The 16,879-nt window shown below is 32.8% G+C and overlaps 1 protein-coding gene and 2 long non-coding RNA genes across 7 annotated transcripts; 1 reads left to right on the plus strand and 2 right to left on the minus strand.

Moving 5' to 3' along the window:
• The first annotated feature begins 366 nt into the window (after positions 1 to 366).
• Positions 367 to 3,243, plus strand: LOC114400727 (B3 domain-containing transcription factor NGA1-like). 5 transcript variants are annotated; one of them, XM_028363338.1, is made up of 4 exons: positions 367 to 624; positions 843 to 1,024; positions 1,309 to 1,445; positions 1,662 to 3,243. In XM_028363338.1, the coding sequence occupies exons 3-4, from the start codon at positions 1,343 to 1,345 to the stop codon at positions 2,798 to 2,800; spliced, it is 1,242 nt and encodes a 413-aa protein (XP_028219139.1). In that variant the 5' UTR covers positions 367 to 624; positions 843 to 1,024; positions 1,309 to 1,342; the 3' UTR covers positions 2,801 to 3,243. The 5 variants fall into 5 exon arrangements, with proteins under 5 accessions (XP_028219139.1, XP_028219138.1, XP_028219140.1 ...); XM_028363337.1 differs by lacking the exon at positions 367 to 624 and adding an exon at positions 631 to 738; XM_028363339.1 differs by lacking the exon at positions 367 to 624 and having other exon boundaries at positions 745 to 1,024; positions 1,293 to 1,445.
• Positions 3,244 to 13,276: 10,033 nt separating this feature from the next.
• LOC114399118 lies at positions 13,277 to 14,143 on the minus strand. Its single transcript, XR_003663647.1, has 3 exons — positions 13,833 to 14,143; positions 13,617 to 13,727; positions 13,277 to 13,540 (listed from the first exon to the last, which is right to left on the minus strand). It is a non-coding gene; the product is annotated as an uncharacterized LOC114399118 (long non-coding RNA).
• Positions 14,144 to 15,789: 1,646 nt separating this feature from the next.
• On the minus strand, positions 15,790 to 16,612 carry LOC114399557. Its single transcript, XR_003663763.1, has 2 exons — positions 16,176 to 16,612; positions 15,790 to 16,056 (listed from the first exon to the last, which is right to left on the minus strand). It is a non-coding gene; the product is annotated as an uncharacterized LOC114399557 (long non-coding RNA).
• Between the last annotated feature and the right edge of the window lie 267 nt (positions 16,613 to 16,879).

The following is a 16,879-nucleotide window of genomic DNA, read 5'->3' on the forward strand; positions in this document are numbered from 1 at the left end:
AATAATGGAGTGAGAATTAATATATATATATATATACTGATTCTTTTGGACAAAAATGAAGTGAATTGAAAGAAAGAAAAAGGGAGGGAGGGGAAGGGCAGCTGGGGTTATATATTATATAGAGAGAAGGCAGTGGCAGGAGAGAGCCTGCAGGGCAGGGTGGTCTGTTTTTCATTTTTTCTTAGTTTAGCCATTTGCTTTTCTTTTTCTTACCTTACGGCCGGGGACCATCCACAACACACTCAATCAATGGCACTAAAAGTCAAAAAAATAAGCGTACACTCTATCCCCTCCTCTCTCTCTCTCTACTATACCATTGGCCTTTCCCTCTGCTACAACTAGCTATATATATAGTCATAGTTAAGCCCTTACCCATATATATAAGCTATAACAAGAATAATTAACCAATATCATTGCTCCATATATTAATATTTTTCTGCTTTGACAATAAAACGAGAGTGCAAGGGCAAATTTAACACAGTTAGGTTAAGCTCATTGCTTCTGGAACAACTGGCCTTTTGGTCTCAACCCGGAAGCATATGTACTGTACAGATTATACCAAATATGATGAAAACGACAAGTTGCTCACATGACCACAATAGGCACATTATTCATGGCCCCCACGTAAGTGTAGCAATCCTCTCTATCTACCTTTCTCTCTCTCCGAAGAATAAAACTGGGTTGCAAGAAATATTTTTGCTTCTTTTCCTAGTTAATTGTAGAGAACCTTCGTGTGAGGTAACTATACTTATAGCTAAAATCCACACGACTTCTTCCTCTCTTCCCGTCTTTCTCTCTTTCTCTCTCTCCCTCGATCTAATTCCTCATGTTATGGTTTGTAGGTCAACAGTAACAATACCATGACCCCTTTTTGAATCCTCCATATTCATTCCAATATGGCTTGTCTTTCTTTAGGGTTTGGATTTGGAGGCTTGTGGTCAACTAAGAAGGCACCAACTGTTTTAATTTTTGTGTACTAAGAGCCTGTTTTTGTTTTTCTGTAGAGCCTCAGCAATCTGGCCTGGTAAAATATCTTCCTCATGCTTGACCTATTATGTGTGTTGCCAACGTTCAATTTATTTATTTGACCTTGTAATCTAATTAATTCTTTTTAATTCACACCCGCTTTTCCTCATACTTAATTTCCCATTTGTTGTCAAATTTGATTTTATTGTTTATATTTACTTTCCCTGCCCTCTTCCTCTCCTCGATCGCTTTATTCTAATCATTTCATTTTTTATTTTATTATTATTATTCTTTCTTTCTTTCCCATTGTTTTTGCTGAGATTCAGAGGTTATTAATAACAGAATTCAAGGTAGGTCAGCCACAATTAACTGATCCATGGAGTTGATGCAACAAGTTAAAGGTAACTATTCTGATAGCAGGGAGGAAGAGGAGGCTGCAGCAGAGATTATCACAATCACAAGGGAACCAGAAAGCAGCAGTAAGCTACATTGCCCCTTTTAATTTCTTCTCCACCAACGACAAATTAATTATATATACCACTGCACCCCTCTTAAATTAATTATCTCATCTTCTTCTTCTTCTTCAATTCTTCATGTGATAAATATTCCCCACACCTTTAAAATCCAAGGTTGGGGATGCATCATGAATCTGTAGCTAGATGCCACTAACAATTCCCCCACTGGCCATGAATTAGGGTTACACCAACAAGATGCAGCATCCAATTTTGGAAAGAAGCTAGACCTGATGGACTTGTCACTAGGGAGCAGCAAGGAAGAGGAAGAAGGGAAGTTGCAACAAGGAGGTGGAGGTGGAGGAGTGGTTCATCATGCTCATGAAATAGTGGAGAAAGAGAATATGTTTGAGAAAGTGGTGACACCGAGCGACGTAGGGAAGCTGAACAGGCTGGTGATACCGAAGCAGCACGCGGAGAAGTACTTCCCCCTTGACTCCTCATCCAACGAGAAGGGTCTGCTCCTGAATTTCGAGGACCGGAATGGGAAGGTGTGGCGGTTCAGGTATTCCTACTGGAACAGCAGCCAGAGCTATGTGATGACTAAGGGGTGGAGCCGTTTCGTGAAGGAGAAGAAGCTGGATGCCGGTGACATTGTCTCCTTCCAGCGTGGCCTTGGGGATTTGTATAGACATAGATTGTACATAGATTGGAGGAAAAGGTCTGCTCATCCTCATGCTCATCATCATGCCCCTGATCCTTTGTTTCTTCCCTCTATCAGATGGTACTCTCTCCCTCCCACCATGCCACCTCGCTACCACCACGATCATCACTTTCACCACCATCTCAATTACAACAATCTCTTCACTTTCCAGCAACACCAGTACCAGCTTGGTGCTGCCACAGCCGCTGCCACTGCTGCTCATCATGGTGACCAGAATTCGGGATCTGGGTCACTCTATTACCTAAGGTCCTCCATGTCAATGGGTGGCGGTGATCAAAACTTGCAAGGACGAGGGAACAACATTGTCCCCATGATCATTGATTCTGTGCCGGTTAGCGTTGGCCATCACAACAATCGCCATGGGAATGGGGGCATCACGAGTGGTGGTGCTACTAGTAGTGGAAAAAGACTAAGGCTATTTGGGGTGAACATGGAATGTGCTTCTTCGGCAGAAGATTCCAAAGGCTTGTCCTCGGGTTCGGCAGCACATGTGACGACAGCTGCTTCTTCTTCTCTTCATCAGCGCTTGAGGTTGCCACTGCCACATGAAGACCCACTTTCGTCGTCGTCAGCGAGGTTTGGGGATCACAAAGGGGGCAGTACTGGGACTTCGCTGCTGTTTGATTTGGATCCCTCTTTGCAGTATCATCGGCAGTGATCGATCAAATAAAATAATATATTCAACGCCACCAATAATGAATGGAGAAGATTTAGTTTCAAAGTTAGTTGGGCTAGCTACCCTCTCTTTTGCAGCATTTTTACTTATTCTCTTTCTCTCAACAGCTAGCTATAAAGGAATCAGCTCCCAAACTTTCTTTTTCTCCTCCTCCTTCTTCTCCTTTTTATCAGTAATTAGTACGTATAAGTTAGCATTTCAACTTCTTGGTACCTTTTGAACTGCACGAAGCGTTAATTAGCTGGGGATTCGAGTCTTGAAGGAAAAGAAAAATCGTTTCATGACCAAGAGACAGAATGTTATCTCCCTTAGACCTTTCAATTGTGTATAATACAATACGTATATAATTTATCATAAATATTACTCTAGTAGTATATGGTTTCTGTCCCCTTTTTTTATTGCATTGGTATATACTGTTAACTGTACTCTCTCTCTTTCCGTTCACTGCATTTAATGATACACAGAAAAGCTTGTTGCTTTCTTCTATCCTCTAATGTTTCTGTTAGCCTTGTTGGGTTGATGCCGTTCACAACACTGATGCTTCTGCTGCTGCTTAATTCGCATTTTCGCTTTGCAGATAAGGAGCAGAAAGTTGTACAGCTGTAAAATGGTGAATATTTTCTATTCTTCTTCAAGCTCCATCTATTTCTCCCATTACTTTATTTACTACGTACGCTATTGCTATTATATTTAATGAGTAGTTACTACTTCTTCCCTGCCCTTTGAACTTTCTTGTCTTCTCTCCAATTCAGCAGTCGCCTTCTTGTCTGGATCAGCACTGCTCACGAACACGTGGTTTTGGATAAATAGATGTGCATATGAGGGGATTTCTTTCCCCTTCTCCCAAGGGTTAAAAGAGTAAGTATCTCAAGTCTTTCGAAACTAATTTTTCACATTAATTATTACTTGCAGGGGGATTTAATGACTTGTTTCTGATCTCTGATGCTTATCATAATTGTAGAGATACAATGTATTTATCCTAGAGACTTCGGTTATATTACTCTCTGGATTTTGATTCTTTTTAAAACGTTTAATTGGCTAGATCTTCAGCACATGCCGTCTAATTAATTTGATAAGTCATCGGTTACTTGAATACAATTTTGTAATTTACCTACACCTTAGTCATTGGAACAATTACTGTTTGACACTTTTGGGCAAGCATGAAAACAAGGAACTTAATTTGGAGAGTTCATCATATATCAGTTTGTCATTTATATCATTTATAGTGGAAATGTGATAATAATATAATATTCTAGTTTTTTTTCCTTGTGTAGAACGTGATATCTTGAGATATACAGTGTATTATTTGAAATTTTAATTTGACTCAGTAATTTGGTTTGACACTGTTGTCTGGCTAGCTAGTTTTAATGGCCATCTGATGCATTATGCTTTGAGATTCATAGGATGCACGTACAAATGCATTTCATCATATAGGTGTGTATGTGTGTTTCATTGGTGTAAGAGATTTTCGGAAATTAGTTAAAGTGTCTAGGTCTGAATATTAATCTCGCATTGATTATAAATGGACTATTCATAGCATAAAAAGCAGAGATTAAACGGAATGTTAGGTTCTCACAGTGTGATAATTGAAAGCAAAAGCAATATAGGAGACTGTAAGGAGTAGGACTTTTCTTTTGCTACACACACTTGAACGTGGTGCTTTCCGTACAAATGGTAAGAGTATCTCAGATCCTTTGGTAGTGTCAATATCCATGAAGTCATCGACACTGCTGGAAAATAGAGTACTAAAGAGATTAAAAGTTATACTTTTTTTAGAATAAAATATATTTTTAAATCTTTTCAGTATTCCAACAGAGGATAAAAATCAAGACAAAATATCATCGTATATATGAAAAGATCTAATTTCCTCCCCCTTTGCTTGTCTTACATACTCAGCCGATTATCCTAGTTAGGTCATGCATGATCTTAAATATTCATATTAAGGAAATAAAAATGACATTCAAGAAGAATGACACAAACTGAATTGAACTTAAGCCATAAAGAGTCACTATGAAGATTGCTTATTTGATTGTGTTCTATTTTGAAATGATGATTGGTACAACAATATTTATATGCTTCCGTATCCTTACATGCATGAAAACTTGCACGCTGCTGTCCAGTAATATGGTTGTCTGTTATATATGTAGTATGTAAAACGATTGAACACTCTATATAGGGGAAAGTTTTTAGTTTGACTAGGCATTTATGTAGCCTATTTTCAAATGGTTTTGTTAACGATTGTAACATTTATATCAATAATAGTTAAAGAATCAATAATTAAATAGTAACTGTGCTTGAGTTAAATCTAATAGTAACATTTATATCAACCGTTATCCTAATAATAGTGGTTAATAAATTAAAGTTAAAATTTTTTTATTATTAAAAATTAACTAAATTGATTGTTAACATAAAATGAGGTGGTAACGCGTGTGTGTCTATATATATATATATATATATATATATATATATATATATATATATATATATATATATATATATATATCTTCCGTCAATCATGATTTAAAGCATATATAATTAGACTCATGGACATATTAAAGAGATAAGTTTGATTAGTGGGATTAATCCCAAGTATTATGCTTCCACTTTGCATTATTGATTACTCCAATAAAATAGTGGGATTTCGCATGGATATAGAATTCATTTTATATATTAAAATTGTTGGTTAACAATGACAAAGGTTGTCTTTGCTTCGTACTGAAATTCCGTGTGGAAGCAATGCTTGATTGCTTGTAATGTATACTGTGGTACCCTTATGTTAATTTTGTTCATCTACTTTCCTATTAATGTTTGATAGCTGTGGGTGATTTATGCAGAAGGCTAGCGGAAAAATAAAAGCAACAGCCAACCACACTTTCTTAACCGAGGATAAATTAAAGATCTGTTGCTCGACATTTCATCAGTGCGATTTAGGAACATTTAGCCAAGTAGGTATGATTTTTCAATATGTATACATATGCGCTTTTTCTTCAGGGATGACAAGGTTCCGTCACTAGCATTTAGGTTATGAAATTATATATTGCTTGCATTAATCATCAATATATAATTGCACTCAAATATATGTTTAGTCTAAAATCCAGGAGTAAAATGTAATTGCCTCGTATATATATATATATATGCACACACTCTAATATATCTACAGAAAATGCATACAATTAATCACATAAATAAATAATTTGGATGTAATTCAATGAAGCATTCCAGAACCTTTTCTTTGTGACAGGTTAGAAAAGTATATGGGCAAGCCTCACCGTAATGCATTCATTTTCCCTTAACCAGTTATAGGTATCAACTCAATTACCTATTAATATTGCATACGAATCATATATAAATTAAAATTATACAAAAACTCCTCTATACAAAGACCATATATAACATGCGTAATGGACAATAAGAGCATCGAAGAATTGTAACTATGATTATAAGAAACAGTACCAAGAACTTCATTTGAGTGTAAATAAAAAGCTGATAAAAAAGAAAGAAAGAAAACCGTGATGTTACTGCTAGGAGAATATATGCTGATTTGGAGATATACAGCTGATTGCTTGTAAACATTTTTATGAATGCTTGTCATGCTCGAAATGTGAAATGTCATATATATATATATATATATGTGTGTGTGTGTGCCTGTGTGTGTGTGTGTGTTTGTTGGTGGTGCTATAGTTAATTTAAAAGCATTAATTGAACCAAAATATAGTTGGTTTAGGAATAAAAGATCTTATCCATGAAATTTTTTCACTTGCTAATCATATATATATATATAGGAAATAGGGTTAGGATCGTCTACAGTTTATAAAGAGCTACATTAATCTAGTCCATGGTTTTAATTTTAAGGGTGAAATTTAGAATTGCACATACTGCAATTTATTTTGAAACTGCAGAGGATCCTACTCCTGGGAACATAACTAATTAATTAGTTATAGGCTCTATAATGGTAGTACTGGTGCCTTTCAAAAGCTACCAATACTAGATTGGTAACCCCCACCCCCCATATAAATTTTATTAGTAATAATTTGTTTGTTTAATATTTGTATTTGAATGTGTTTGAAGAAAAGAAAAATTTATAAGATGGAGTTTTGGACTGAAATTTAATTAGAAAAAAACATATGTAAATAAAACTTCATTAATTTTGTGAAACGTATGTATAGCATTTGAACATATTTATTTAGCAAAAGTGTATTTATTTTAGTTAACTTCATTAAATTTTTTCCATCACTATTATTAACTTTTGAAAACTGACTTTTGATAAAACTTATCTATATGAAATTTATATATTATAGAGACGGATTCCCAATGCTTAAAATTGAATTGATCGATGGATCATAATTTAAATTAATACAAGACTGATGTATTTAATTTTCCATTAAATAACATATACTTACGTGAATGCATAAATATTTTCGGATAAAAAAGTTGATGGAAAAGTTAAAAATCGTATGCAAGTAATTATCAATAAATTTAAATATCTTTTTAGTTAGTGCCAATAAGACAATATTTACTTTCAATCACTAACAAATAAATTATTTCTTTTAATCACTATATTTTTTTGTGAAGAAGAAGGATCACATCTAACACATTCTATAAAGGAGGAATAAAAAAAGAAATAATTTATGGGACTAAAAATGAAAATTGTTAAATTTACAGGAATTAAAAAACATTATATATATATATATACACACACAAAATTATATAAAGAGGATAGGTCAAATATTGTTTTCTTTTTTTTTTATTTTTCTCTTTTTAGGAAGGAAAATGCTGACCAGTAGGAAACTAATTTTGTACTGATAACATGAACCACTGTTTTCAGTAAAAGAAAACTGTCTTATTTTTTTAATTTAATTTATGATCACTTTTTTTAAAAAAAAGATAATAACAAATACACAATCATTAGTGTTTTTGTACATCTTTGTTTTCGCATTGAATAGCAGTATTCTTTTAAGAATATATGGAATTTAACGAGTGAATTAGTTTTGCAAGGATATATATAACAGTAATATATTGTCTCTCGCAACAATAATAGCTATAGTAATAGGTTTTTTTAATGGATAGTAATAGTTAACCATGAAGGAATACTACCTTATTTTATATTTTAATTTCATAGTTAGTAGTATTTATTAAAATTAAATCCATCAATTTAACTCACTTCAAATTAATTTGTCTAATCAATACAAAAACCATTTCAAATCAAAGCAGAATCTATTTTATCACTTATATATTTTCTCAAATTCCATAAAAAAAAAGAAAAAGAAAAAGAAAGGCTGAACAAACAGCGAAATTGCCAGAAAACATGCCCGAGAAACAAGTCCCAAATAAAAAGTAACGAAAACGGATATTTTGTGCGATTTATGCTGAAAATCTTCGGTATTGAAGTTTCCGATACCTTTTATATTATTTCTGTCTATTTCTACAGTTTTTTTTCTACCTTTGACTGAATAGGTTACTTAGGTTCAATGTTCACCTCTAACTTGTCACTGTAAATCTATTCCAATTAATCCTTTTATCATTTGTTAACTATTCAATTAAATTCAAATATTTGTTTATATTTTTAACCCGAATTTTTTAATAAATTGGGGTACAAAAATTAATATATCATCATGAATTTTTCAGATAAGACATATTATCGTGAATGTAAAATAAAAAAACATGTTTTCCTTATTTATACCCTTATATTTTAATTATAAATTAATACTTTTAGTGAAAAGATCGAGTATGGTAGTATTTCGCCCTCTCTTTTTTCATGGCCGGATAGAAATCAATTTTCAATTCTCCAGTTTAATATTTTCATGTTATCTAATCTTTATGAAACACTTAGTAAAACATACTACCTAGCTGCAACCGAATATCTAATTCACTCCCTATTAATTCTTTCAGCTTCTTAGTTACTTGTAACCTTCCATTACATGTAAGAGTCAGAAGAATAAGAACTATTATGCATACATATATAGAGGAATTCATTGAGGGGGTCATCGTTATCTGCTCGAAGATCCCCCGGGGGTATGTCTTGATATCTTATATAATAATATAATATGGTGAATCTTTACCCCCATCGATCCATTCATTTGACACTTTCATTTCAAAATAAAGATTGTATTAAGAATTCAAATAAATACGTTAATGAGTGATAGTATGCAAATAGTTTTCATCCTTGCCTTTATATATTTATATATATAGAGAGAGAGATTAGACTAGATAAAAGCTTTACCCTTTTTTTAAATATAGTTTTAGTTGTCCTTTATATATAAAAGATTCATTAATGTATTTTACTACTTTGTTAGATATAGAATTATATTGAATTAAAAGTGAAATTAAAGAGTTAAAATGTGTATATTACTGAATAAAGTTAAAAGAGAATTCAGAGAATAATGAAGAAAGAAGAGCGAGAGAAGACATAACATGTTACATGTGTACATCGATCATAGACCACAAAATACCAATTATATGAATTTAAATTTAAATTTTTTTTAGGTACTTTGGGTGAAAAATATAAATCTTAGATAATAATCTAAAAACGACATATATTTTAGATATGAAAAATTTAATTAAGCCTAATATTAGCATAGATGATATTTTGGGCACGTTGCAATGGTTGTCCACCACTCCCGTTGGATCGAAGCATTGGACAAAAAGATAAAAAAAAAAACCTAATTTACGAGATAAGAAACATATTACACTTTGAAAGTTCTGAATTTGATCGCCTCAAATTCTACTAAGAAACCTTGACTAGAACAATACTGTGTATTTTTTCATTCAATGGTTAGACATACAAAATTAAAATTCTTCTTTTTTTCAAGTAAAATAAAAACTCTGATCGATATGTTTAAAAAAGGGTTAATTATCCATTAATTGTATGAAATTTTATCGGGTGGAATTAATTGAAGCCAAATCATTAGACTATTAATTGTAATTTCCCGTGTCTCACTATCTTAATTTAGCAGTTGTTTGGATTTTGTTGTCTGACTTTCCTTTTGTTTTAAGAAAATAGATTTTGCAAACGTAAAAAATAAATAAATCAAACATTAGCGGGGAAAAAAGTGTTGGGGGAAAAAAGTGTTGGATATGAATGAAGAAAGTTAATTATTTTAATTGTAGTTGTTCACATAATTATATCTGAGGAATTACATATATGACATATTTTAATGAGCTACAGTAGGTATCTAGATGACATTCTTCCTTTCTAAAACTTTCTCTTACCGACTGGAAACCCATAATTCAGTTGACACTTTTCTTAATTTTTAAGATTAGAAGACCTCTAATTGGATGAGAGATTCGATGTCCTCACATGCCATTTTATCTTCCCTCTTACATATCAATAACTTTAATTTATATATATAAAAAAACTTTTTTTAGCCAAAGAGAATTGTATCATTTTATTGTTAATCATAATTTCAATACATCGAAAAATAAAATTAAAATAATGATTGTTATAATGCAATTTTGACGTCCTTGTAAGAAAATGAGTCGTATAATTTGCTTGCCTCTAAATAAAACGCATAATAACATTTTGTAGAATATATAGTGAGTTTTTTTCTACACGTGGTGATCATAGAACCAAACTAAGTTTATAAGTGTTCTGATTAGAAATGTTGAAAGACCAAATACTATTTAATTTGTAATAAAATTATATAAAAATAAACAAATGTTAATCAATGTTATAAAAATATTAATTAAAAATCTAAAGTAAAAATATTTGTGTTAAAAGACAAAAAATTATATTATTTATGATTTTTTATGTTCTTTTATAATTTTACAATAAATATTATCTTTTTTTAAACTAATGTTGTAAAGATATTAGTTAAATCCTAAAAATAACACTATATAACTATTCAAAAATAAATATAATAATGTAAAAACTTTGGATATATCGGTAAGATCACCTAGTAGTCCTAGATCTAGAATTGCTTTGGATGAAGGGTCCCCCACCCTATAAAAAGTAGACGTTAGGGCTAATTAAGAGGAGGACGGGGTTTGCATTATTATTTTTATTTACGATGAACATAAAGCAGCTGATTGTACCGTAAAGGCAGATCAGTTTCTTCCCCCTTTACTTCTCATTCTATTAATTAACCGGAAATTGGATTCATTGGACGCATGCAGGTCCATCAGTGATCAATCCAAATCATTGTATAATTGTACTACATAAGGACCACATCCATTTCACCATATATAGAATATATAAACCTTTATATATTTAGTTTCTTTGTCACCATAACACTACGTACTTTAATTATTATTATATGAAAAAAATTTGAATGAGAAATCACTATTGGAGGATTTGCCAATATGAGCTGTTCATGCTAATGGTCAGCACCTGTTAAAACTCTTCTCTCTCTTTTTTTCTTTTTTTAAGTTCGTGAAAGTTTCACATTGGAAAGGAACATTTCATTTTCCCCCTTAAATTATTGCATCTCTTAAATGAACTTAGCTAAAGCGATTGCTGATTAAGATGATGAAAAATTTGATAGAAGCTTGAGACTTATATTCTTAACATCCGAATAAACAAAAAAATAATAATAGGCCTCATTATCTATATTAAGTTAATGAAGACTGACTCATCCTATAAAATCAAACTGCGTCAAAACAGAAGTTTTAGATTTGACATGCTCTTCTAATCTTAAAATGGGATAACCTTTCAGAAAAAAAAAAAAAAAAAAAAAAAATATATATATATATATATATATATATATATATATATATATATATATATATATATATATATATATACCAGAAAAAAACGCCACACAGATGAAGGTTGAAATCTACCTCTTTACTATATTATAAAGACCTAATATTATTAATAAGACCAATAATATGAACTCATCAGGGCTGAGGGTTTTTGGGGATGTTACAACTTACAAGTTTAGAAAAAGTAAAATTTTAGCGTACATTGAGCGTCGTAGCTAGCTATATTATGAATTACTAGTGTATTAGCTTTTTTTCTCAGAATCATTTAATGTATTTATACATTAAATAAGGAGACCTATTACGGTGCGGATATCGTTAATGATATTTATTTGCTCATTATCAAATTTAACAGAGTGGGTAAGATTGATCTGCATGCAATATTCTATACAGAAAATGAATATCATATTAATATATATTAGACAGAAAAACACTTTAGAGACTCAGCGTTTTTAGAAGAACTCACTTTAAATTTATTAGGTTCATCTATGTATATTGATAGGAAACAAAAGCATGCATGATATATGGACCATCTCAGGTTGAAGAATGGGAGAGTCCAAGGCAGAAGTAATCCCCAAAAATGGCAGATCCATGATCCTCTTCGCGGGTTTTCTATATGTATATTAAAAAATGATAAGATAACGGATGAGCTGCATGCACAATAAATGCGGTTGAGGACCATGCATGCATGATAGTATTGCGATGGTGGTGGTGGCCCCGCAATAGTAAGTGACCACTGATATAAATACACAGAGAGAGAGAGAGGGTCGTAACCCTTTTGTATATATATTTTGATTTGATTCCTAGTGAACAAGCTACTTATTAGTGCTGCCCTGCCCTCCAAAATGCCAAACCCAAACTAGTTTCTAGTTACATGAACATCATTTGGGTATCTAGTTACCTAGCTATCTCCAACACCGTCCACATGTCTTGTTGTATTTTCCTCTTCTTTTGTCTGTTTTGGTTTTATTGCACCAAATTTGAAAGGAACAACAGAATATGTAATCTGTACGAAGCTTCTCTAGTGGTACCCATTTATGTCGTTAGTTTGGGACGTACGTGGAGCGTGGTGGTCTCATTTCCAGTGTCCACGTGGGTTAAATTGTCCTGTTTTTGGCTTCAACTTGAATGACAACTACACTATTTATATATGTAATTTTACTGCCCGTAAATACTGATTCTGCAGGTTAATTTATGGTGGTTTAGATAGCACCCTAATAAGAATACAAAATGTCAGTGAATGACTAGTTTGTTTCAATGATTTAAAAATAGAGAAAATTACGTACATGCTCGATTTAAAAACAAGTAATTTGTTAGTTATGCATCTTTTCTCTGTAGCTTGCATCATGGTGGTCAGGTTTTACCAGACTAGAAAATGCAATGCCAAGCTTCCAACTTAGAATTGTAGTAGACTTTCGATTAAAATAAAGGTCTATTTTGGTTCAGAGGTCGGAAATACGAGTTATAAATATTTTTCCTAGCTTTCTAGTGACATAAATAATACTTCATTTTGATAAATATAGCTCAAGATATATATTTTTGCAAAGTTAATTAATTGTTCACTTTTATAACAAAAATTACACTTGTATCTCTTAGAGTTTTTCTCAAATTAATTATATATAACACCACTTTTTTTTTCTATTCCTATGCTAATTCTTTTTATTTGAAAATATTACATTGACATCCGTTTAGTTTAAAAAACATTACATTCATATGTTACAATAGTAAGAAAGACAAAGACAATCTTAATGGTTAAAAAAAAGTAAGAAGTGAGTATATAATTACATGAAACTACTTCAGAAGTAGTTATTCTAATTTTTTTTTTTTGTCTACTGCACATTGTTTGATGAAATTCGTTGATCAATTTGTCATGAGATGTTTTTTTTCTTCTTTTTTTTTCATTTGAAGTTTACCTTCATGTCGATGACTAGTTTGTGCGCATCCGTAGTGTCGGTATGATTGCCTTCAATCCAAAGTTAGGTCACAAAATGCTCCAAAATAAAGACCTGGTGATCTTGCACAACCCTGATTTTATATCAAATTACTTAGAAATAAACCCCAAAAAAGAGAAATTCCCCCACCCTTATATATCTCCCCTTACCAAGCATAGTAGTCGAATATGCTATCTTCGTCCTGAACATTTCATTTCCTACTTTTGCATCACATCTTCACAGTACTCAACATGGGCCCAGTTTGATAGCAAACTTTTTCACTAACAAAATAGAATAAATAACAGCTATTAATCAGTTTTGCAATATGCAGAACAGCAGAAACCATGACAAATCAGATAGTTCTTATTTGACGGCTTCTGGTGCACCTGTATTTAACAAAAAATATTGTAGGGGAAATTATACTGTGCTTGTCCCATATTTAACACCAATCAGAAGGGGTAGCAATTAATAGCATTCCGTTACCTATCATAATCAAGAGGGTCAAATGCATTAAGAGCCAAGACACACTCGTTACCAAATACAGGCGTTTAGACACATAATTGAATTTGTGACTCGTTCATAAAATAAAAATAAAAAGATATTTAATTCCTACTTACCCAAATTGCCCTGACCACCAAATAAATGTTCTAAACCTTATTTTTCTTTTCTTCTTCCCCTTTCCATACTAGAATGCAACATTAAATGATTTTTTGGTAGGACAATTGAGAAACCCAGTCAGGAATAACAACTCAATCAAATTTCATATGCAAAATTACAAGAAAACAACATATGCATGATCTACAAATTCATTCTCTAAGTTATAAGAAAAATGCTAGCGGGTTGTTGTTAGGATTAAGAATACGTAATTTAAGCAGGTTCATTTTCGGTCTAGAAATGCTTTCCATGTGAATGACACCATTTTTGCTGGATTGGCAGCCCAAATAGTTTTGAACATAGTCTTGTAAACTTAGAATTCACAAGCGAACTTGATTTTTACATGTGAAACGAATCTTTAGTAACCCGTTTAGTTATTTTGAGACTAAGTGGATCTTAATCTATGCACCGACCACAGTCTAAGGATGAGTTGTGACAGAATTTAAACTTATTTATCAGAAAAGTAGCACGAGTTTGATGAATTTTTTAAAAAGTATAAAATTATCATTTCATTTAGCCTAATGACTAAAGAGACTATTCCAAACACTAATGTTTTTAAAATAAAACGCCTTTTTGAAAAAATGAATGTTTTAATTATTTAGGAATGGAAAAAATAGTGGCAATTAACTTCTTAAACTTTTAATTTTTTTTAATTGTCAATCGGATGTGATTTCCATCAACGTGAAATTTACCAACCACAATCTTATTATCTTAGTAATTGAATATTTAGTAGGTCAGTCATGAACGTTAGAGGGTTAAATTCTAATTATTATTAATAGCCTTTAATGAATTAAAAAGAAGGCTTAAGGTTAAATTTGGTCTTGCATTAAACCATTAAACGTTTAACGCCATCGACCCCCACCAAAACAACACCGCCACTCTTTTATCACGCTGCACCAAACACCATGATCAATACTCATAAGGGTATTTCTAGGTGCACCCAACATTTAACGTGAAAAAACAAAAATATTTCTATGTATTTTTAAAAATATTTTTAAGTTGATATAAATTATCCGCAAATTTTAACTTGCAGATCAACTTGATTTATAAAGAAAAAAAAAACAGAAATAATTTGGTTATCTTGAAAGAATGCCGGATATAGCAACAATAATATTAAGCGAACCTAACAGCACTCTACCCATAAACGTTTAACCTTTCCATCCATCAAACTAAAACCCTCACCCACACTCTCCTTCTCAAACTCACGCTTGCACGTGCCTTCTCCAACCCTCACACGCTTTAGTATCTCTGTTTCCGCAGCGAAAACCGCTCTTGCCGAAGAAGACGCCCCTCCCACTCCCCAACCCCATGTGGTTCTCTTCTCACCTTTCATTCTCAATTATGCTTTCAATTTCTGAGATGGGTATTGGCCATGGTGATTGGTGCGTCGCGGATATGGGTGTTTGGCGATGGTGAGCTAAAGGAGTGGCGGTGCTGTGTTGTTTTGGTGGTGTAGTGCGCTGGAGAGGACTGGGTTTTACTGGGGTTGCCGGCGTTGATATTTTTTTAATGGTGTAAGTTGAAATTGAGGAAAAGGGCTACATTGAAGCATTTTTAGAAATGAGGACTTAATTTGAAGTTTTTTAAAATATGAAGACTTGATTGAACACTTCAATACAATTTGAGGACCAAATTGAGCATTAAGTCAAGTTTAAATAATAAAGAAAAAATATGTCCATTTTGCTCAGATTTTGCCGTGAATGATGAAATATACCATTCAACGTGGGTTATGATCTTATATATGAACAAATGTGATTATTACCTGAACTTACATTCATGGCATCTAAAATTTAAATAGATGTCGGCACGTTGGATTACCATATAGATCATATTACAGACATAAACACTCATCTCCTAAGACGATTTCGCTCTATAAATTGGGTCAAACAGCTGGCAATCTCATATCCATTAGTTGTGGATCGATCTAAGCCTTTAATTTCACTTAGGGGTGAAAGCCTGTGATTAATAAAGAAAAGGCAATTAATTGAAATGGTTAGTATAGGAAGGATCTGCAAGGTGAGCAAAGAGGTTGTCAATAGGACAGGTGGCAGTGTAAATGTACTGGAACCATGCACCTATGAAAAAGAGGCTAGTGGTGTCTGTGAAGTATTCCAGCTCTCCAGCCATGGAGGACCAGAGAGGCCTGTCAGGCTCAGCAACTGCACACACTCTAGTGCCCATCCATCGTCCTCCAACTGCTCTCTTCCTCCCACTAACAAAACAACCTTTTGCTCTTCCCAAGCCTCATCCATTCTTCTGGGAACCGTAAACATACATTCACTATTTATTTTTTTTTATCAAATTAATTGGATCAATGAATATATGAAACATTACTGGAGCAAACTAGTTAACTTGCCTCGGCGTAGAGATGGCAATAGCTGCAATGGCAGAGGAAGCACAAGCGGAAGCCATGGCAGGCTCTGTGTATGTGTTTGATGATCGATTAATGCAAATTAGTTGATGTATGCAGGATCTCTTATCTTAAAGTATAGGAGTGTAAATGGGTAATCAGATGGTGAGTTGCCATGTGGCATGTGGGAATCTAATTGGATAGGTTTACCTGAAAAAAATAATCAAAATCTGGTGGTTCATACGGCCTTGTGACTTGCATAAAATCTATTAGTTGCCACACATGTCACCACTAAAAGGGGAAATGCAGATTCTTATTTGCTATATTCCCTGCACACCAATCACAAACATTTTGTGGGACCTATTCATCTTAGTTGGATACATATTATATCTGGATTAAATTTTTCATCCTTAAATTTATAATTTGTTA

This window comes from Glycine soja, chromosome 19 (genome assembly GCF_004193775.1).
Source record: "Glycine soja cultivar W05 chromosome 19, ASM419377v2, whole genome shotgun sequence".
NCBI lineage: Eukaryota > Viridiplantae > Streptophyta > Magnoliopsida > Fabales > Fabaceae > Glycine > Glycine soja.

Excerpts from the sequence above, each read along its gene's own strand:
- LOC114400727 (XM_028363338.1), top strand. The coding sequence starts at position 1,343 with ATGGAGTTGATGCAACAAGTTAAAGGTAACTATTCTGATAGCAGGGAG. Across the intron at positions 1,446-1,661 it reads AAGGGAACCAGAAAGCAGCA|GGTTACACCAACAAGATGCA; the intron begins GTAAGCTACATT and ends GCCATGAATTAG.